The sequence below is a fragment of the Mirounga angustirostris genome, unplaced genomic scaffold, assembly GCF_029215605.1.
Source record: "Mirounga angustirostris isolate CCGP_5_RB_7025 unplaced genomic scaffold, mMirAng1.0.hap1 SCAF_13, whole genome shotgun sequence".
Taxonomy (NCBI): Eukaryota; Metazoa; Chordata; class Mammalia; order Carnivora; family Phocidae; genus Mirounga; species Mirounga angustirostris.
Genome location: NW_026991721.1, coordinates 93,502,820 through 93,524,152, shown reverse-complemented (window position 1 = coordinate 93,524,152; position 21,333 = coordinate 93,502,820). Strand labels below are relative to the sequence as shown.

The following is a 21,333-nucleotide window of genomic DNA, read 5'->3' as shown; positions in this document are numbered from 1 at the left end:
AAAGATCCAAGGGAGGGAGGCCAGGAAGGCTGCTCTGACCAGGGTCCAGGTCATTGCTGACAGACATCCGGATGGGGGTGGGGTGGGGGTGGCAGTCCATGAGGATGCAGAGACAGTCATGGGGTTTAGGAGACAGAGCTGTCCAGATGGGGTGACTGATCAGAACGGGGTGTGGGGAGGGAGCCATCTGGGCGTGACTCTCAACTTTGTGGCTTGGGTGATGAGTGGGCTGTGGTGCTGTCTACTAAGAAGGAGGGCAGAGGAGAAGCAGCTGGTGGGCACAGGGGAGAGGTTACCCTTTGCCTAGGACAGGGTGTGTCTGAGGTGCTCTGAATCGCGGGAGGCAGCTGTATACGCCAGAGCGCTGGGCATTGGTTGGTTGCTGATTTAGAAGCCACACCGTGCAGGTGGCAAGAAGCCACAGGAGGAGGGGAAACTCCCCAGGGAGGGACAGTGTTAGTGGGAAGAGGGCCTTGGTGCTGTATCTCTTTTTCCTCCTAAACTATTCAAATACTTTTAGTTGATAAAGGCTGCCCTCTTTGGTTCTAAGACCAGATTCATCTAAACGTTAAAATGAAAACAAGACCTCAGATTTCTTTGCGCTTTTTGATAAAGAATCTGAAAGCTTCCTCTTTCTGTTCTTCTATGTAGACAATAAAGCCAGACAAGCAAAGCCGGTGGAGTCAGAGACCTGGCTGTCCCCGGCTTTGCCTCCTAACAGCTGTGTGACCTTGAGCTAGGCACTACTTCCCCTTTCTTGGGCTCTGCTTCCTCAGCTGTACCAGAGCTTGTCCTGTGGATTAAAGAAGAAAGAGACCGTGGAAAGAATTTTGCAAACCGGCGAGCCTTACAATCATGTAACACCATGGTTCTTTTTATTCCTGTAAGGTTTGGGAGGAGATTATTTCTCATCTCTATGCCCCAGGTTATACAATCGAGGCCCCAGAGCAGCCCAGGACCTCTGTCATTGCTGTCCTTACATGTGGTCTCCAGGGTTAGCTAGGCTTCCGGGCCATGAACGACAAGAGTCAGGGCTGCACAAACGGATTGTAGTTGTGTCATCAAATAGAATTTCCACAGGCTAATCTGACACCTATTTAGCAGTCTGAATAATAATTACTTTGCGGCGTGCTGATCGGGCATAAATGGAAGGCATCTGACATAAATGATTATAGTTAGGATTGCTTTTACATAGCCTAACCAGATTTTTACAGTTCTTTCCTCTTTGACAGCTGATTCATTTATCCATTCAACAAATATTTATTGAGACTGTAATATATGCCAGGCCCCGTTCTGGGCCCCGAGGAGACAGACGAACAAGCTTTCTGCTCCCTGCCCCACCTCCTTTGTTTGAGCTTGCATTCCAGTGGGGAGACAATCACTGAACAATCAACTTTATCCATAATGAGTAAGAATGTCAAGCTTCTCTCTCGAGGCCGTGTGTGCTGTAATCTATCCTTGCACCAACACCCATGAACAAAAGGACAGATTCTGGGCCTGATTTGCCAACAGCAGAGTTGCCTTTGTCTTAGTCCTTTACCTTTCTTTAACTCTGACTCCCAATAGCAGGTGACTGCTTGAGCCCTTCTAGTCTTCGAACAAATTCGTACTGTGCACCTGTCGTAAGTAGACTCTGGGGATACAACAGCATGCTGGCAACTGTCCTTGCCCTTAAGAAGACCACACCGATCCCACGTGTGGGCATCTAAAGGACCAGCAATGGGAGAGAGGGCTGTGAGAGCCACTATAGTCTGCCACGGTGGCACAGAGAGGGGCTCTGGATTCTGGCAAAGGGCAGGGGTTGGGGAGAGGAGCATCAGGCCGAGGGAAGCAGGGGTGCACAGGACGCTTCCTGGTGCTGGGTGTGGCTGGAACATCAAGTGTGTGGTGCTGGGGGTGGTGTCATTAAACAAAGACTGACTGAAGTATGTAACACACACACACACACACACAAAAGTGAATATAATCATAAGTATACAGCTCAGGGAGTTTTCACAAACCGAACACACTTGCATAACCAGCACCTAGAGTAAGAAACAGGACATCAGCAGCACCCCCAGGAGACCCCACATGTCCCCTTCTAGTCACTGCCCGCCCCCAAGGGTAACCACCAGCTGGGATTCTAACAGTTTTTTTGTACTTTTTATAGAAAGAATCATATTGTATGTATTCTCTGTGCCTGGTTTCTTTCAGTCAAATTATGTTTATGAGATTCATCCAGAGTCTCAGCACGTGGTTGCTGATGATTAATTTTCTTTTTTTTTTTTTAAAGATTTTATTTATTTATTTGACAGAGAGAGACACAGCGAGAGAGGGAACAAAAGCAGGGGGAGTGGGAGAGGGAGAAGCAGGCTCCCCGCAGAGCAGGGAGCCCGATGCGGGACTCAATCCCAGGACCCTGGGATCACGACCTGAGCCGAAGGCAGACACTTAACCAACTGAGCCACTCAGGCGCCCTAATTTTCATTTCTATGTAACGTTCTGTTACATGAATATACACTGTATTTCTCCATTCTGCTGACATCTGAGTAGTTTCCAGTTTGGGGAAATGCAAAGTGCTGCTCTGAACATTCTAACACATTCTAACACATCTCGAATACATCTAACACATCTGAGCACATAGACACACATTCTGCTGGAAATATGCTTATTGCAGGGTTTCTGGGTCCCTAGGGTACATGTAAAACTCTGGGTTTTGAGAGCATAAAGGCCAGTTTTTCAAATCAGTTCTATCGACTTACATTTGCCTTGACACTGTATGAGAGTTCCAGTTGCTCCACATCCTTGTCAACACTTGATATTGTCTTTTTTAAAAAGTCATTCTGGTGGGCATCTATTGGTATCTTATTGTGGTTTGAAATTGCATTTCCTGATGCCCAGTGAGGTTGAGACCCTTTTTAAATGTTTATAGGCTTTTGGATACAGTGACTAGTGGAGTGTCTGTTCTAGTGTTTTGCCAATTTCTCTTTTGGATTGTCTGCTCAGGGGGTACTTTCCTGACCAAGGGTGACCTGGGGTTAGCATATCCAGGTGCTTACCAGCCCCACTTTGACCCCATTGATGCGCTGCAGCTGGCAGGCTACAGACTCTGTTCTCAGGGTGTCCGAGGTCTCGGGGAAGGGGGACAGGCAGGGGACAGCACCCATACTGCCTGGGGGGAGGCAGTCCCCTCCAAGGCTCTGGTTTTGACATCAGAGGCCCATCGGCCCCGATTGGTGGAAAGGATGGGGAGGGGTTCGTTTTCGGCAGGTAGCAGGAGCAGATGTAGAAACCAGCTGATGACCTGGTATGTGTGCTCTGCCCTCAGTATTTGCTGAGACCAGACCTCTCCCATCTGGGCCAGGGAGGGATTGATGGTGTGTAGCCCGTCCTTCAGGCTAGGCCTGAGCACAGCTGCTTTTCCCCTGTTATCTCAGTCTGCGTGCTGTTCACCTCTCCTACCTGTGTGACATCGTGCTGGTTTTACCTGTGAGGAAACTGAGCTGAGGGGCTGAGGAGAGTCCTCACGAAGGCCACCTAGCTAGCATGTGGAGGAGCAGGACTTGAAGTTGAACCCAGTCCCTTCCCCCTGCCACTCCCCAGTGAGCAGTGCATGTGACGTGTCCCTGGGGCAGTGGCCTAACCTTGCCACCCCTCCTTCTCCAGCTCACTCATGGCTCTTGTTTCTTTCTTTCTTTCTTCCTTTTTTTTTTTTTTTTTAAAGATTTTATTTATTTATTTGACAGAGAGATAGAGACACAGCACAAGTAGGCAGAGTGGCAGGCAGAGGGAGAGGGAGAAGCAGGCTTCCCGCTGAGCAGGGAGCCCAATGCGGGTCTGGATCCCAGGACCCTGGGATCGTGACCTGAGCCGAAGGCAGCCGCTTAGCCGACTGAGCCACCCAGGCGCCCCTATGGCTCTTGTTTCTTAAGAGCAGATGAAGGTTTTCATTCCCAGTTGGAATTTCAAAGCAGTGGAGCCCCTTCATTCAGTCACAGTTATGCCCATGGGCCCCCAACTGGATTGGGGGCTGGAGTTCGAACCTGAGCCTTCGGCGGGCCTGGCATAGGGAGGAAGGACAGGGGCCTGGAGCTGGCCTGGAGCTTTCCCACAGGTCCTGCCAGCCATTCTGCGGGGGCCTGTGGGCCCCCCGCAGAGGCTGTTTGGGTGGCAACTGCGGTCACGGGGCCGGGTGGGTGGCTGCGTTGCTCAGGCTTCCGACTCACGGGCTCCCTCCGCTCTCTCGCAGAGTTATGTCATGCCCAGACCAGCAGAGGGCTCCATGAGGATTTATAGAAGATGCCCCACGTCTCGGCGCCTTTGGTGCTGCTTCCTGCGTGGCTCGTGATGGTCGCCTGCAGCCCGCACTCCCTGAGGATTGGTAAGTGCTGCTCACATGGCACCCTGGGGGCAGCCCAGCTCTGGCTGATGCCCCCGCCTGTAGCCCAGGTGTCCACAGGGGACATCTGCTCCTACACCGTGCCCTCCCCGAGTTTAGCTGGACTAGCGGCGGTGGTGGGGGTGCAGCCGAGGGGCTCACAGCTCCGATCCGGCGGTCGATCTGTCCGGCCCCCTTGTGAGGAGAAGAAAGACGTTGAGTCCCTGTTACAGTGTGTGATGGACTCAGCCTGGCACATTAGGGGGCAGCTGTCAGATGAAGGAGGGTGGGAATGGCCGTGGGGATTCTAAATCCAGGGCTGGAGATGAGGGAAGAGATCACCTCTTGTTTTCTCTGATCAATCCAAGAGGGCTTCCTGGAGGGTGTGCCTCAGATCAAGTCAGGGAGTGCTCTCAGGGGCCCTGGCCGTCTGCTTAGCAGGACCCTTGACTTGGTGTGTCTGTTCTCCCTGGCCTGGTTCTGGAGAGGGAGGGCAAGGCCACTTCAGTGACCCATGTTCTCTCCCTGGCCCTGCTGCTGTGGGGATGCCCAGTCTAGGTGTGGCAGGCCAGCTGCTCCCTGCCCCATCAGCAGCCCCCTTCCAGGAGGGAGGCCTTCCTCCCCTGGGAACCTGGGAGTGCCTAGGTAGTCAGCTGCCTCTTCTTCCCCAGGACTGTGCAAGCCTCATTTACTGCAGGCCTAATCTGGGTCGTAGGGAAACATCCCCGGCTGTAGGGACAAGGAGATAGTTCAGTCCAGCATGCACTGTGTGGTCATCTGACAGCCCAAGACTGATGTGGGGTGTCAGGGATTGGGGGATTGTCTGTATATGGGGAACAGGTTCAGTGTGGACAGATGGGTGGGGACACAGCAGTGAGAAGCCCAGGCAGGTGGGTCATTGTCATAAGAAGGCTGGATTAACAGCAGGACCCCTGGGGCAAGATGAGGCAACAGCCCCAGAAGGACTCAAACCTAGGCAGGTTCTACAGCCAGGTACCCATCTGATGTCCCTCTTCCCAGACTGGGGGTAGGGAGTTGGGGTGTGTGTGTGGGGGGAAGTGGGTACTGCCAACAAGACAGGATCCTAGATCCTAGACCTGAACCTGAAAGTGTTAGAGGCTGATTGAGAAGGAAGGTATCGGTATCGTGACACCGAGTCTCAGGAAATTGGCTTTAAGCCGGTTGCACTCAGGACTTTCCAGAGTCCCAGAGGTTGGCCTACTGGTGGTGGTCAGGAGACCCTGGGTGGGCAGAGGCAAGCCAGAAGCTGAGACCCCGGCTAGGCCATGCACCACGGGCCAGAGGCCGAGCTGCAGGTCTCCGGGCTAACCCCGTGTGGACTTGTGGGCACATTTCTCCATGTATAATCAGCAGCGGCTGATTAGAATCAGAAATGCAGACAGGTGACTTAGTTCTTCTCACCCTGCCCTCGGCTCACCACTCTGCATGCTTAAAGGCAAGGAATTAAAAACAATTTTCTCTCCCTCTTCCCCATTCATTTCTACTGAAACTTCAAAACCTAATTTAATTCTGCTTAGCAGCCAAGCAAAACGGTTCGTATCCTTAAGATGCTTAATTTATAAGATGCCTACAGTTATTCAGCGTTTGCTGTGAGGTTTTCTCCCCCTCTAGATGAGTGGATAAAGCGGTAACCCATCAATTTCCATTTGTCGCTAATGGGAAGCGGAAAGGGATTGAGCCAGAAACGGCAGGGCCTCTCGGCCTTGGCTTTCCTGACACTGGTTCTCCGGGAGGGAAGCCGAAAGTGGAGCTGTGCTGACAATGGAGGGTCACAGATCCCTCTCTTCGTGGCTGTGCTGACAATGGAGGGCTTCAGAGGGACCTCGCCCCCCCCTCCCCGCTCCCATACCCACTCCCGGAGCATTGCTTGTCCAGTTCTGTCAAGACGCTGTTGGTCCTCTGTTTTGGTTCACGCCAGGCCACTTGCAGCCCATCTCCAGCCAGGCGCCCTGCTGGCTGGCAAGGTCAAACTGGGCCTCCAGGCCAGGAAGCAGAGTAAAAAGCCAACAAAGGGAAAGAAAAGAAAAGGAAAACCCAAACCCGCAATGCCAGGACCCGTTTTCCCCGTCTCCTTGGTTATCCTGGGAGCCAGGAGCTTTCTCGAGTCTCCTGAACCTAATGGACGGGAAGGTGTTAATTACTGTGGGCTCCAGAGGGGATCTGGAGTGAGGCAGGGATGGGAAGAGAAGTAGGTCAAGAAAACAAGTAGCTGAGCTTGGCAACAGGCAGCCTTGAGCACAATGGGCCGGACCAGCGCTGGTGGGGCTGGCGTCTCCCGCGGCCCCCAGAGGTGCATGGGAAAGGGAGGGGTGCAGCTCCCCCCTTCCCAGGGGTCACTTCTCCCTGCGTTTGGTGTTTTCCCGGGGTTCCTTCCAAACCCCTCAGCCTCAGGATAGAGAGCTGTGAGAGCGAGGCTGCAGGAAGGGCTGAGGAGTCTCAGAGATGAATCGCCCTGCCTGCTCCATCCTCAGCCCTGCTTGTCAGCCGGTGACAATATGGATGTTTGCAAAGAGGTGGCCAAACCCATTACCCTGCCTGGGGACTGCTGTTTTTAATTCCAGTGAGGCACGGGGCAGGAGATCCAGCCAAATTGTCTATTACGGTGTCCGGTGTTTACCCCCCGAATGAGGTTTTGGGTAAGAGAAAGGGATTTTTATTTATGGCTATGAGGCTGCCCGCATAAATTCCCCAAACTCTCACACATATGTCAGCCCCCTTCAGTCATCCATCTTCTGAAAATGTCTTTTGATTTTGCTTCTGTCCCTATGGGTTCTCTGAGTGATGACTGTGGGAGCCACAAGTTAATAAATGCCCAGAGAAGACCCCCCTCCCATCTCTCCAGCCCTATATTACTCCAGGTGATCATCATCTTCTCTTAGAGCCGTGAAGGATTCTGAGGATCCCATTCTCTAAGCCGCTCGTTTCACACATGAGGAGGGAGGCCTCAGGAGGACGTCGCGAATAGGTGGCCAGGCTGGTGGCAGCCCACGCTAGAACCACTAGAGTCCTTGACTCCTCCTGGCCCTGCTCGCTTGGCCGCCCACCTGCGGGCTTGCCTGGCCACTGGGGAAGCAGGTTGGCCATCGGCAGTGTGGTCTCTGGTGCTTTTCTGCCATCCTGCTCCTGAAGTTAGGAATGTTACCCTTGCCCCGGACACATGAAGTACTCAGTAAGGATTTGTCAGCTTTCTAGACTGTCTGCTGTTACTCCTTCCTTGGCCCTAGTTTCAGCCACATGGAACTACTGACTGTTACCCAAACATACCAGGAAGGTTTACTCTGGGCTTTACCCATCCCCCTCCCGTGCCTGGGAGCTGCTCTTGCCATTCCAGCTTCTCTGCCTGGAAAACTGCTACCACTACGTTTCCTCTTCCTCTCCTCCTCCTCCTTCTCCATCACCATTCTCCCAAGCTTAAATAGCTCTTCCTCCGCAAAGTCCTTTCTCATGATCACCCTGTCCCTCCCGGGGAGAAATCATCTTTTTCCTGTTGTATTTCCCATTCCCTGGTACTTAACACCTGTTCCAGCACCTACTGGGTTGTGCTCTGGCTTTTTCCCACCAGACTCTGAACTCCAAGGGCGAATGACCACCTGACACACTCCATGTATGTAAACGTATCACTTGGATTCAGTGAATGGGAATGTGGGGATGGATCGTTGCCTGTTGCAAGACCTGGTTCCCCAAGAACACGTTTTGGTATCGTTGTTTTAACTTCCTGTCTTCAGGTCTTGCGTATGCTTAAAGACGTAGACTTACTGGAGGAAGGGGGAGAAAAAGGAGAAAAGGGAGAAGGAGAAATTGTGCTCTGTTTTATCTAGAACAGATAACCAGAATGGGCTGAGGATCCTCCTTGGGTTCTTATGCAGATGTTGGCTCTAATAATAAATATGATGATTCAACCATTCATTCATCAGTGCACTCGACAGGTGTCTGTCTGTTGACTGCTCGGTACGGAGCGCTGAGGACTCGGGGGCATGATTATAATCATCAGAGTACCTCCCACTTGGAAAGGCCTTCCTCCCTGCCACGCGCTGTGCTATGTATTTCATGTATATCTGGCAATCTCCACGTCAGAATTAACCACCGGATGTTTAAGATGAAGAAGACATGAAGGCTCGAGGAGTTTAAATAACTCTTCCGAGATCACGTAGATACAGAAATTTGAACCCGTCTCCAAAGCTGTCTCTTTCTACTCTGCTCTCCTGCAGCTGGTACACCCCTGGAGACATTAGGGATATCCCATTATCAAAGCAGTCACGTGGACGGTACCGTGTTCTACCCGGGAAAGGAATTGACAGATGGAGTCTTTGCCTCATAGTCTCTAGCTCTTCGCTGATTCTTTTCCCTGCAAATAATTTCCTAAGGGCACAGAGAAAGTCCATCTGACCGATGGGGAAACAGGCCTGGGGATTTGAGAAGCTTGCTTGTGGAGGCACAGAAGTCCCGATGAGCGTGGGGGGCGGCAGACACATGAGCAGGTTATGGGAGCCATTGCCTCTCTTTCATGTTTAGAGTTTCCCTGGCTGGTAAAGCAGCGAGAACCTGGATTTATTTGATGCTCTGCCTTACTAGGACACCCAAGCACTTTACAACTACCATTTTTTACTTGGTTTGTTTCCCCCAATGAGTTCCAAGTCCTGTAGAAAGAACGTTAAACATAGAACATTCAAATGTTATAAAGATGGAGATAATAAGAGAACTGGGGGAAGGAAGGGGAAGAATTAAAAAACACCATTTTTTTCATCCTCTTCTGCTGTGTATTAAATATATTTGAAACACCGAGATCCAGATATACCAGCAGAATTGTGCACCTTGCCAAGGATTCACCGTGGGTTTTTTGTTTTTGTTTTTGTTTTTTTGAGGAGTGGTCTCCCCTTAATAATGTTACCACGTGATGGTGATTTATGGAATTTTGATGGGCATGTAACTTTTCATCTCTTTTCCAAATTGAGTCACCCAGGTAGGCAATCAATTGGTCTTTTACATTAGTGACAAATAGAGATTGATGACTTTCTCCTTCATCTGTCATCTAGAGAGGGAATATGGAAAGATTTCTGGGACACAGATCTCTCCCTTGCCGAACACCTTAGGGGATCTGTGTCTTTCTTTATGTCTGTATTCCTGGGTCTAGCCCGGTGCCTGCCCCAGAGTGGTGCCTACCAAATGTTTGCTAGATGCATGCTCTGATGGCAAGTTTTGAATCTTGAGCTTGACCCGTCCATTTTCAGATTTCTCTCTCCCCAGATATTGGTCAATGCTCAAAAACACCAAGCAATATCATTTAATGATAAGTCCCTGTGTGTGTGTGTGTGTGTATGCATGTGTGCCTGCCCCAGGCTGTCTCTCCCTGCTTCCCACCCCACCCCTGCTGCTGCATCTCTAGTGGGGAGGAGGGAGCCTCCAGGCCAATGAGCTGTGCAGAGTCACTCGGGCCAGGATGTCATCATTTGCCACCCTATCAGCGGGACTCCCTCCCGTCAGAACGTCGCCCCCACCATGATGCCCACTGGGCTGCATCTTGTCTTCTTCCAAGAACACCACACAGGACGCTTTCGGGAAGTTTGGATTTTCTCTCCACCTTTCCAGAACCCTTTTGTGAAGTACGACCTCAGGCCATAGTCTCTTCTGCTGAGACGTGAGGATTGAGTTCGGTCCAGATGGGCTTCATGTTACTGATAAGAAAAACTGGGGTCCCTATAAGGTGAAGTAAGCCAGCAAAGGGCCCCTTAGGCAGTGCCACAGTCCTTACTCCCAGCCGCCTGGAGACTTCTGTGCCATGGTTTGCAGTGTGTAATGTGTTCTCACACCCGTGTTAGGTCAATTTCCCCAACAACCTGCAAGGCAGGTAGGAGTGAGCCCATCTTATGGAAGAAGGTCCAGAGGTTCAGAGTTTGTGACTTGCCCAAGCTCATCCAGAGCAGGGTGGTGGCCTCGAAGGGAGGAGAGGAGAGGGCATGTCCCAGGTGTGGTAGCAGAGGGGTTCTGGGGAGCAGAGTTGGAGGACAGCCAAGGTGGCGGAGTCCTGAATTGCCTGTCGGAAATACGTTCTTGCTGGGTGGGACCCAAAGCCACCAGAGGCCAGCGTGCCAAGACCCAAGGCCTCCCGAAATCTGGCTGAGCTAAAGAGAATAGGCAAGTAACAGTAGCAAACATTGTGTTTTCTTAAACATACTGTGAATGATCTCTGGGAGGAAACTGGGAGAGGTCCCAGGAGCTGAGGTATCAGAGCAGAGGAATGGGGCTATTGTTCTATAACTAAAAGTTCTAGACAATAGAGCTGATTTTCAGATTAGTTTTGGTGTGTGGCTGCCTGGGTTCACTTGTGCTAGAATGGCCTGGTTTCCCCTGGGCTCTCATTTTGCCCCTTCACACGTGTGGTGGCCTGACGGGAGCTGTTGCTCTGCTGGACAAAGCCCGGCCTGGCAGAGACGCACGTGGTTTGGGAGAAGAGTCCTAAGGGTATCGAGTTAGACTTTCGAAAACCTGTCTCTAGCTCTGTGAGATTGTTTACAAAAGTCTTGAAATGGGGAGTGAGTCATTAGCAAGCTCTATTTTTTCCCCCCTGTGGTGGTTTGGGGTATGTGTGGGGAAGGTGGAAATTACAGAGAGAAATTTGGATTTGATGTCAAGAAATGTTTATCAGACAGATGGAGTGAGCCGTTCTGGGGACTGAGGCTCCCGCAGCTGGAGGTGGCCACAGATCGGTTGGACAGGGATTTCAGCCTCAAAGTGGGGGTTTGGACCTGTTACCTCGAAGGCCACTTTGAACCTGGGATTCTGTGAGAGAATACTTTGGCCTTTGGTCTGTTCTCATACTTCCATAGGGAAACATTCCATTATCCTTGTGTCCTCATTAACAACCCTTAATAAGGGCTTAGAATGGAGGCAGCCACCTACTTAAGTCCTGACCCCATCTGGCCCCAGCTGCTTGGGCAAGCCAGATAAGACATGAAGCCCTCCTGATTCTTTTTACTTTGTCAGTGTAGACCTGTCTGCGTGTTTCCTTTATCTCTGCGGCCACTGATGGGGGAACTGGAGAAGCACGGGGGATGGTGGGAGCTGCTGAGTGCCTGAGTGGGTGGGATACACATGTGTCTGTCGCCAGAGCCCACACATCCTGCTCACAGCCTCGCAGCTTGGTTCCAGGCGTGACAGTGGTCACACGTACTGTCACTGGTCTGTGGGACTGGACACACGTTCCACATCAGCTTGATGGGGCCTGGGCTTCGGCGGCTGGGGAGCACTGGGCAGCGGGAGGCCCCAGACACCTGTCAGGCTGTCCAGCAGCACCGCTCTGTCCTTGTGGCTTTCTTCCCATGGTGCTGAGTCCTGGCGCCCAGCTATCGTGGTGGCCAGGTTGGTGAGGCCCATTATGCTCACACTGATGAAGAGGGTTGTGGGGAGGGAAGAGAGCCCAGACCGGTGTAGGGGTGCTCAGCATGCAGCTCTGTTGGCATGCCCAGGCGGATGGTGCCCCCGTGCTTGACTTGGGAGGCACTACCGCCCTCACTGGGGCTCTCCGGAGTTGAGATTCTCTCTGTTAGCATGACCGTTCTCAGGAGAGGTTCACTGTTCTGAAACTCTAGCCCAGGGACAGACATCGGCCACATCTCCTCAGCTCCTCTCACTCCCTCCCTGTATTCCTACTGGGGGTGAGTGGCCATTGGCGGCGGCCCACAAGAGGGTCCCTCGGTGTCTCCTCCTCCCAGCGCCTTCCACCCAGACTCTCCCAAATGTCTTCTGTGGCTATTCCAAGCTGATTGGTGTGTGGACGGCACAAGGAAAAGGGAGCCAGATGTGTTCTGGGTAGCACTGGGGTTGGCTCTGGAAGCCTCCGGCATCGTGAAGGGGTTGATGCCAGAGCGTGGACTCTAACCAGACTGCCTGGGTTCGAACCTGAGCTCCACTCTTTATTTGTTGTACGACCTTGGGCAAGAACTTGATATCTTAGTGCTTTAATGTCTTTATCCATAACATGGGATAACAGCAATCCCCACCTCAGGCTTTCACGAGAGTTCAGTAAGTGACCACAGAGCAAGTCCTTCGAGCCTCATCAGGTGTGTAGTAAGTCCGGGACAGCGATAGCTGGGATGACGAGGAGCACTTTGGGGTCCCCTTCTGCACTCCTCCACCAAATGCTGTCTTTCCCTTTTTTCTGAAGCCTGCTTTAAATTCATCTCTTTCTGGGAGCTGGAACTCTGCACCTGGTTGGAAAAGCTCTTGCTTCCAGAATTTTCAGAGTGCAAGTTGTGTGCATGCTCATGCGTGCACCGCCCTGTGTTCACTGAGGCACACCTACCTGTCCCTTATTTGAATTCCATCTACCCCACAAGCCTAAGAGCTTCCCGAGAGACGGAACTCTGTCTTCTCCACCCTTGAGGTGGGCTTTCCACACTGGGTGACGGTCCCAGGTCCTGGCTATGGGATCTGAAGAGTCTCCTAGCCCCACATCCTTCTTCAGCTAACACCCCATTTCTCTCCTTCCCTTTACACAGAAACTCTGCAAGAGAATTTCCTGCTCAAAGCTGTCTCCATTCCCTGTCCTCTCTCACCTTATCAGTGGGACTCCCTCCCGTCAGGACGTCGCCCCCACCATGATGCCCGCTGGGCTGCATCTGGTTGTCTGTCCCGAGGCCTCAGCTTACCGGCATTGATGTAGCCTCTCCCTCCCTCTCCTTTGAAACACTTCTTGCTCTTGGCTTCTGGGCATGCTCCATCCTGGTTCTTGCCCTGCCTCACTGGCTACTCCCTCTCAGTGTTCTCTGCTGATTCCTCCTCATCTCCCTGACCTCTGAATATGGATGCGCCCCAGGGTTCTATCCTTACACACCTCTCTCCACACCCACTCCTTAGTGATCTCACTCAGTCTCAGGGCTTTACGTTCTTATGGCTCATCTCCTCCCATCTCCAGCCCCGACCTCTCCCACAACACCAGACTCCTGCGCCTACTCACCGTCCCCACGTGGGTGTCTGAGAGAAGCTTAAACGTGGCCTATCCAAAATCCAGATGTGGATGTCTCCCTCCATGCCTGTTTCTCCTACTGTCTCCCCCATCTCATACATGGGAATGCCATTCTATCTGTTTGGACTTAGATTCCAACCTTTGGAGTCACGCTTCATCCTCTCTTTCCCTGACATCCTGTATCTTCTCCGCCAGAAAATCCTCTTTGCTCTACTTTCCAACGACACCCAGAGCCCAACCACTTCTTGCCACTTCACATGTGTTTTCCTGTTCCAAGACAGTATCATCTGGCACCTGGGTTACCACAAAGCCTTCCTCCTGGTTTCTTTGCTTCCGGCTTGCCCGGTCACTTTTGTTTCTCAAAATGGCAGCAAGAATAATGATTTAAAAATGTAAGCTGGATTATGTCTCTTCACCTCCTCGGGGCCTTCTCGTCTCAGAGTAGAAGAAAACATCCTTACAGTGTCCCACGAGACCCTCCACGATCTGCCCCACTGTTGTGTTACTTTTCTATCCCATCTCTTACCACTCTGCCTCTTTTTTTTTTTTAAAGATTTTATTTATTTATTTGACACAGAGAGAGAGACAGTGAGAGAGAGAACACAAGCAGGGGGAGTGGGAGAGGGAGAAGCAGGCTTCCCACGGAGCAGGGAGCCCGATGCGGGGCTCCATCCCAGGGCCCTGGGATCATGACCTGAGCCGAAGGCAGACGCTTAACGACTGAGCCACCCAGGCTCCCCACCACTCTGCCTCTTGCTCACCCCACACCAACCCTGACCCCACTAATTCCCTGGCTTTCTCTCAGACGTGCCAAGTACGCGCTCACCTCAGGGCTTTTGCACATGCTGTGCTCTCTGCCTAGCACACGCTTCATCTAGTTATCTGCCTGGTCTATACTGCCACCTCCTGCAGGCCATGCCCTGCCCCACAGCAAACCACCCCCGCCCCCCCACCCTCCAGCCACCTGCCCTCTTGCTTGCTTGATTTTCTCCATAGCACTTATCGCCACCTGACAAACTGGTTCTAATTGTTTCTCTCTGAGTTCTCCCATCAGGAAAAGCCCTTTGTTTTCTTCTCTGCTGTTTTCTCAGCACGTCAGACAGTGCTTGGTGTATAGAAAGTACTCACTAAATAGCTACTGGATGAATGAATGATGCAGCCCCAGAGGGGGTCCCAAAGGAGCTTCAGATTTGCCTGCCATTGGAAGCCAGAGACGATGATGGTCTCCCTTGACACAGAAGCAGTTCTGAACAGGTGCTTCTTGCTAGGACCGTGCAATGGATCCTGCTGGCTCCCTGTCCCTACATTCTCTGGTCCCTGCAGCAAACTCCAGGTCCCGGGGCCAATCTCAATCCCATTCTGAGGAAGCCCAAGCCAGCAGCTAATGACTCAGCATTACAGTGAATCTTGGCTGTTGGTCTTCCTTCATCCCCTCAGATCCAAACACCAGGCTCTTGACTTCTAATCACCCCCCCCCCCCCCCGCATTGCTGGTGCAATGCCCAAGATGCTCTCTCGTCGGTAGGTCTGAGACCTCACTCTGACATTCTGACTGTGCCCAAGCTCCCCCGGGCCTAGGACCCGCTCTCCCAGCTACGACCCTGCCACCCGCTTCCAGCTCTTTCCAGAAGCTACCAGTGTTGGCCAGGGTACCTATCTGTTGTCTGCCAGCAGATGTTCCCAGGGCTGTGCTCCCCGCCTGTCTGTCTGTGCTTCGATTAACAAAACCCTGATGGTGGCTGGTCCCCCGGTATAACCCATTCCACTTCGAATAATGCCGACTATTGGTTTTTCTATCAAGCTCAAATCTGTCTGTCCGTCTGTGCCTTCCACCTCCTGTCCTAGCCCTGCCTGTGCCTCAAGAGCATGCAGAGAAGGTGTCTGCTCTTCCCGGTGATGGCATCACTGAAATCCGAAACACTGTCATGTCACAGCTCCTGGCATCTCCTTTCTTCCAGAGATTCATCATCAGTGCCTGCGTTCCTTCCTTCTCAGCATCCTGGTCACCCTCCTCCAAGTGGGTTTTCTCTTTTCTTCTTCCCAGGCAGTATGTGGCCCCCAAATCAGAGGCAGGCCCTCCCCTTAACTGCTTCCAATTGAACACAAGCACCTGCTCCGGCTCAAAGCCCCTTGTTGGACCCATTCCCATCGAGCCCTGGCTGACCAGTCTTGAGATAAAGGAAAGCCCATCTGGGGGATGGGCTCTCTGCCTGTGAAATGCTCCCCCGCTTTGGCTCTTCACAGGCTGGGCTTTGCTCTCAGCCCCCAGAGCTGGTGCCACTCGGTGAGAGCCTGCAGTAGGATGGCCCAGGGTCACCCGTGTAAAGATCCCTGTGTTAAACAGCCTGGTGCTGGCGGTCCGCCCCTTTGCGACCCCTGTGGCTTCTCCCAAGATGTGCTTTTCCCCATCCTTTCTAGTACATGGTCTTTCAAGCAGGGAGTGACACAGGCAGGGGAGGGAATGCCGCTTTGCTGGCAACACTCATAAATTCCCCCCAGTGGCAGGGATCTGACAACATGAGACTTTGAGCTTTCAGCTCACAGATGAAAGAACAGGGATTTTCCCCGAGATGACAGAAAAGGGAGGCGTACAACCCCTGGGGCCTCAGCAGGGGGCTCTGCTAAGGACTTGTCCCAGAGTGGCATCAGCTGCCAGTTTGTGTGGGAGTCGGTTTGCACTGAGTGGCCCCAAACCTCGGGGCAGCCGCCCTGGAAGTCTTAGGCCAACAGACCAGGCAAGGGGGCGAGCTTTGCGAAGGCCATCAGTAAGGAATGCTCCTTGTACCTTCTGGAACTCCTGGGGTTTCTGAACCTAAGGGGACCTTTACCTGGAAACGGTGGTTGAATATGACTCTCCCCTTCTGAGCCAATTTGGAACGCCAGGAGGGTCCAAGGAATTAAGGTTAAGTGGGCCTAAGTGCCGTTGGTGGAGATGAGTCAAGGTATCTGTGGATTGCTCCTATTGGAGCTCTCCTTATCCTTTTTTTTTTTTTTTAAAGATTTTATTTATTTATTTGACAGAGACAGAGATAGCGAGAGCAGGAACACAAGCAGCGGGAGGGGGAGAGGGAGAAGCAGACTTCCCCCCGAGGAGGGAGCCCGATGTGGGACTCGATCCCAGGACCCTGGGATCATGACCTGAGCCGAAGGCAGATGCTTAACGACTGAGCCACTCAGGCGCCCTCTCCTTATCCTTAATTAGCTTCCTCCTCATCGCCCCCGGGGCCGGCTTGAGCAGGGCAGGTGGGGCAAGGCTCTCTGGGAGCCATTACGCTGTAGGTTTGTGGTTCTAGCCTGGGCAGGGGGCTCCCTTTTGGGTCACGAGCCAGTGTCTCTCTTGGATTAAAAATTCCTGGGTACAAATCTCCCTTACTGGCCATATTCCTTTAGGCAAATTGCTCAACCTTTCTTGCACTCAATTTCCCGTCTGTACACCGGAGATAACAATGTACCGTAGGAGGTTATTGTATTAATTGAGAGAAGATATGTAAAGTACATGGTATGTGCATCTAGTAATATTTAATAAACATTTCATTTCCTTTTGTTTCTTAAAAAATAGTAATATATACTATAAAAATAGCAACAATTTGCTCAACATCATGGCAAGCATAGTTTTTGGATGTTGTCATAGGGTAGTAGAATAGGGATGGGCTTTATTGACAAAGAAAGTTGGAATTGAATTATAGTTTCAACATGTGACCTTGGACAAATTACTTGGCATCTGTTTTCTCCTATAAAAGGGGAGTGATATTACTCATCCTGGATGATTGCTGAGGTTGGTGTGTGATAACATATGCAGAGTAGCTAGCATGGTGCCTGATAATTTATAGGTCAATAAATAATAGTTATCAGTAGTTCTATTATTATTACCATAGTTAATAATCATAATTATTATTACTGTAGTTTTCCATTGCTGTCATAATGAATTGCAATGAATTCAGTGGCTTCACCAAGAAACATTCATTATCTTCTAGTCTGTAATTCTGATGTCCAACACGGCTCTCGTTGGGCGAAGAAAACTACCATGTCGGCAGAGCTTTATTCTTTTTGGAGGTTCTAGGGGAAAATCTGTTCCTGCTCATTTGAGTTTTTGGCAGAATTCAGTACTTTACAGTTATAAAATCAAGGTTTCTGTTTTATTGCTGGCTGTTGGCTAAGGCTGCTCCCAGCTTCTAGAGTCTGCTGCATCCCTTGGCTCGTGGCCCCTTTCTTCCAACCTCAGAGCTGGAGGTCAAGTCATTGTCACATGGCAGCTCAGCCAGGGAAGGCTCTTTGATTTTCAGAACTCATGAGATTATATTGAGCCTACTGGGATAATCTCCCCATCTCAGGGTCTGTAACCTTAATCACATCTGCAAAGCCCCTTTTGCCATGGAAGGTAACATATTCGCAGGCTCCAGGGAGTAAGAGGTGGACGTCTTTGGGGGCCATTATTACGCTCCTCTGTTTGGACGGCCTCCAAGATGGGAGGCTGAGCCACTTGAAAGCCTTCTCCTGAGCAGTGCCTTGTGCAGGGGGCTGTGCATGCACTTGGAAACTGTCCCCAGTCCAGTCCTTGGCCCGAGCTGCCTGACTCCTGTTACGGTCAACCATTTTGCATGAGAACCGGGCAGCCCAGAGCACCAAAGCCAGTGATTTCCTTGATGGGTAGAGGGAACCCGAGAGGACAGCCGTCTGACTGTGACTGAGATTGTAGCACATGGGGAGAGAGAGCCGGGAAGAGACTATGTAACAGGAAGCCCTTCATCATGTTGATTTAACGTGTCAGGTTCTAAAGGAGTAACCTACAAGCTGAGTGTTATCTGAGTCCGCGTCACGTGGGCTTTGCTGGGCCTGGCTTGGAGTGATGCGTTTATTTCCTGTCAGAGGGCCCAGAGTCTCAGCAGACTGTCTCGTACTCTGCCTGTCATCCTTCCAGAAAGGGACAGATCCTCCCTTCAGTGCTTTGAGGAGCACCACATAGGAAGGTACTGCTCTGAGCAAGGAATTAGGAGACCTGGAAGCTGGTCCAACCTGTCCCTCCATCCCCCGGTACTTACTGAATGCTGACAGTGCCCTGCAGTGGGCTTACCTCTGTGGGACATACGGGACAGAGAATATTTTGTTAATGTTCTAAATATGGAGACGCAGGACTCTCAGACATGAAGGAACCATTGGGCAGTACAAAACAGGGAGGCATCCAGTGCTAAAGGGTCAGCAAGCAGCAGGGACGTGGTGATCCAGGGACCTTGGGCACACTGGCATTTTGGGCCTCTGTTGCCCTTTTTGATGTATCTCCTGCTTCCATCTCGAGTGAGCTTAATGGAAGGGTGGTGGGCCAGCCCTTTCAAGGGTGTTAGCACAGGAGATGGAATGATATTCACATTTACCGAGCATCTGATATGTACCCATCATTTCCTATGGATCACGTACTTAACATTTTGCAAGTCTCCAGAGGTAATAGGGTTGTAATGGCTGGTATTTAGGGATGGAAACCGAGGCTTGGAGAGACTAAGGTCACTCATGCAGAACCTGGAGGACCCTGGATTTGAACCCAGAGTTTTTTGGCTGTTCTCTGTCCTCCACACCAGGCACCTCCCTTTCTTGCCCCCACCTGTGCTGCCTGCCACAGAGCCCCCAGGGAGAGTTGTGGGGGAGAAGGGGGGCATGAATGAGGTCTGTCTCCCCAAGGGCCCTGGGACACCTCAGTTTCTTCAAGGAAGCAGAAGGCAGATGCTGCCCCTGAGCCCTCCTCCTGGTCTTACCCTTGCAGGCTTCCTTTTCAGACATTTGGGAGAGAGCAATAGACTTGAAATTGAACCATAGGAGGGGCGCTGAAGGCACCTTTAGGCTGAAAATAAGAGCAGAACCTGCACCGCTCAGAGGGGACAAGTCTGCATGCTGCCTTTATTTATAGCCACTTATTTATTAGATTCCAAATGATGTTTAACCAGGAATCATATGGCAGTGATCTTTGATTACTTATGCGGCTAATGGCTGAACATATATTATTATCGCTATTTATTCAGCCCTATTAAATGTACCGGGTACTGCTTTTCCTGGAAGGCACCAAGGAAAAGGGCCCAGAGAGTTCTTGCCGTGTAAGATCAGCGTGGGGCCCCAGGGGAAGGAGAATGGAGAAGGAGGCTTGGCAGGTGGCCCTAAAGACCAGGCAAGGGGCCCCACTAGGAATTTTTATAAAAATGGGGCAATCCTTTGAGGTAGAGGGAGTGGGGATGGGAGTGAGAAGGAACACTCCAAAAGGGAAAGAAGAGTTTGGGGTAAGATTTGGGTCTTTGGGGGCCAGAAGTATCTAGCCTTATAATAATAGCAATGTTTAATGAGTATTTATTACATGCCAGGGACAGTGCTGTTCAAAATGATTTAGTCTTATCATCATGTCAGTTTTATAGTTGAGAAAGCTGAGGCTCAGGGAAATTCAATAACTTACCCCAGGTCACACAGCCTGTATGGGGCTGGAGCCCCATCTGCCTCTGGAGACTAGATGCCCATTACACCGTCCTGCCCAGCTTTAAAACCAGTACCCTTCTCCTCTTTTGATGAAGCTTGACTTTTTGAGTAAACAGCTCAGGAAGATAATGGAAAACTTCTTGTCCTCGGAGCCCGGCAAAGTGTGGGGACTGGAGTTCTTGGCTTCTCTGTGCTCTCCCATGGCGCTTTACAAGCCGCTCAGGATGAGCTTTCAGCCCCGGGGCACAGCCCACCCACCTAACACAGACCTGGAGGGAGGGGCACTTGGGGAAGGGCAGGGAAGGCGACATTTGGGGTGCTGAGTACAAGTTTACTCAGACAGTGGGACCCCCTTCTGCCTAAGCTGTGGGGCATGACAGCCAAGAAGGTGGCAGGGTCCTGGGGGCGTCAGGCCCTGATGCACCAGGATCCAAAGCCAAGGCATCCCCACCCAGACGTCTGAGGGGAGCAGGACCTGCCTTGCGGGGAGAGCTTGGCTCACTGAACGTCCCCACACCCACTGCTACCGCTCCCGGCCCTGGCCACCCTCCCTGTCACCTCTCACTTCCTGACTCTTTCCTAGTTTTGTCTTTCTAGAAGAAAGAGCAGACTTCTTTCCAGGGTATCTGAAGCCTTTATAAGCAGGCTGCAGACTTTCTAGATGGCATCATTGCTCAGTATCACTCCCTCCTCCCCATATCCTGCCCCATAACCACTCACTAGCATGCCTCCCACTTGCTAGACACACAGGAGTCTCCAGAACACCCTTGCCTCTCACGTGTCTGGACCTTGGCTCCCTCTGCCTGGAATGCTCACCCTCTCACCTTGCGGGCTGGTGGGATTTTATTCATATTCAAGGCCTTGCTGACCTATGATCTCCTCCTGTGACCCCCACCCCTCCGACCACCCTTTCTGTGTCAAGGACTTTGGCCTCTCCTGTGTTCCCCTTCCACGGTGTGTGTGACTCACAGAGACCTAGTGACAGGAGTTGCAGGCTTTGGTTTCTCTTTTTACCTGCACTCCCCTGGCCTTGCTCAGAGCAGGTGGTAAATAAACATCTGTGGGATGAATGAGTAAATGGATGACTCATTCTTATCCTGGGCTGCTGTGGAGGTGGGTATTTGTTCCACAAGGGGCCATATACCCACTGGCTTTGAAAATGGGGACATTGGGGCAGGAAACAGGGACTAAATGAGCTAAGTTATGCATCTCGAAATAGAACAGCAAAGAACATTCTGGTTGGGGGGGAGGGGAGCTGTGGACTGGCTGTCTCAGGGTTTGGAAGGGAGGGAAAGAGACCTGGGACGGGGGGAGGTGGGGGGATTTCAGGAGCGCCCTCCCTGTGTCTCGTCCTCCCTGTCATTACGACGACGGGCCATCTCCAGGCTTTCCAGTTATAGTGGAATGCACTGTGGGAAGCATTTGACCTTTAGAGATGGTATATGCTTGGCCCAGCATCACAGGGGCCCCCTGCCCTGCTTGGCTCTGATGCCTGAGTCCCACCCAGGGAGGCGCCACCCCGCAATGGGGTGGGCTGACCTCAG

The 21,333-nt window shown here is 51.7% G+C and overlaps 1 protein-coding gene across 7 annotated transcripts in view; it reads left to right on the top strand.

The window, feature by feature from the left end:
- Positions 1 to 21,333, top strand: part of GRIK4 (glutamate ionotropic receptor kainate type subunit 4) — a 424,832-nt gene that overhangs the window by 120,942 nt on the left and 282,557 nt on the right. For all 7 annotated transcript variants that reach the window (XM_064577326.1, XM_064577324.1, XM_064577328.1 and 4 more), the window contains one exon: positions 4,229 to 4,360. In XM_064577326.1, the coding sequence (XP_064433396.1) occupies positions 4,279 to 4,360 (82 nt within the window). In that variant the 5' untranslated portion in view covers positions 4,229 to 4,278. The remainder of the gene's footprint in view (positions 1 to 4,228; positions 4,361 to 21,333) is intronic.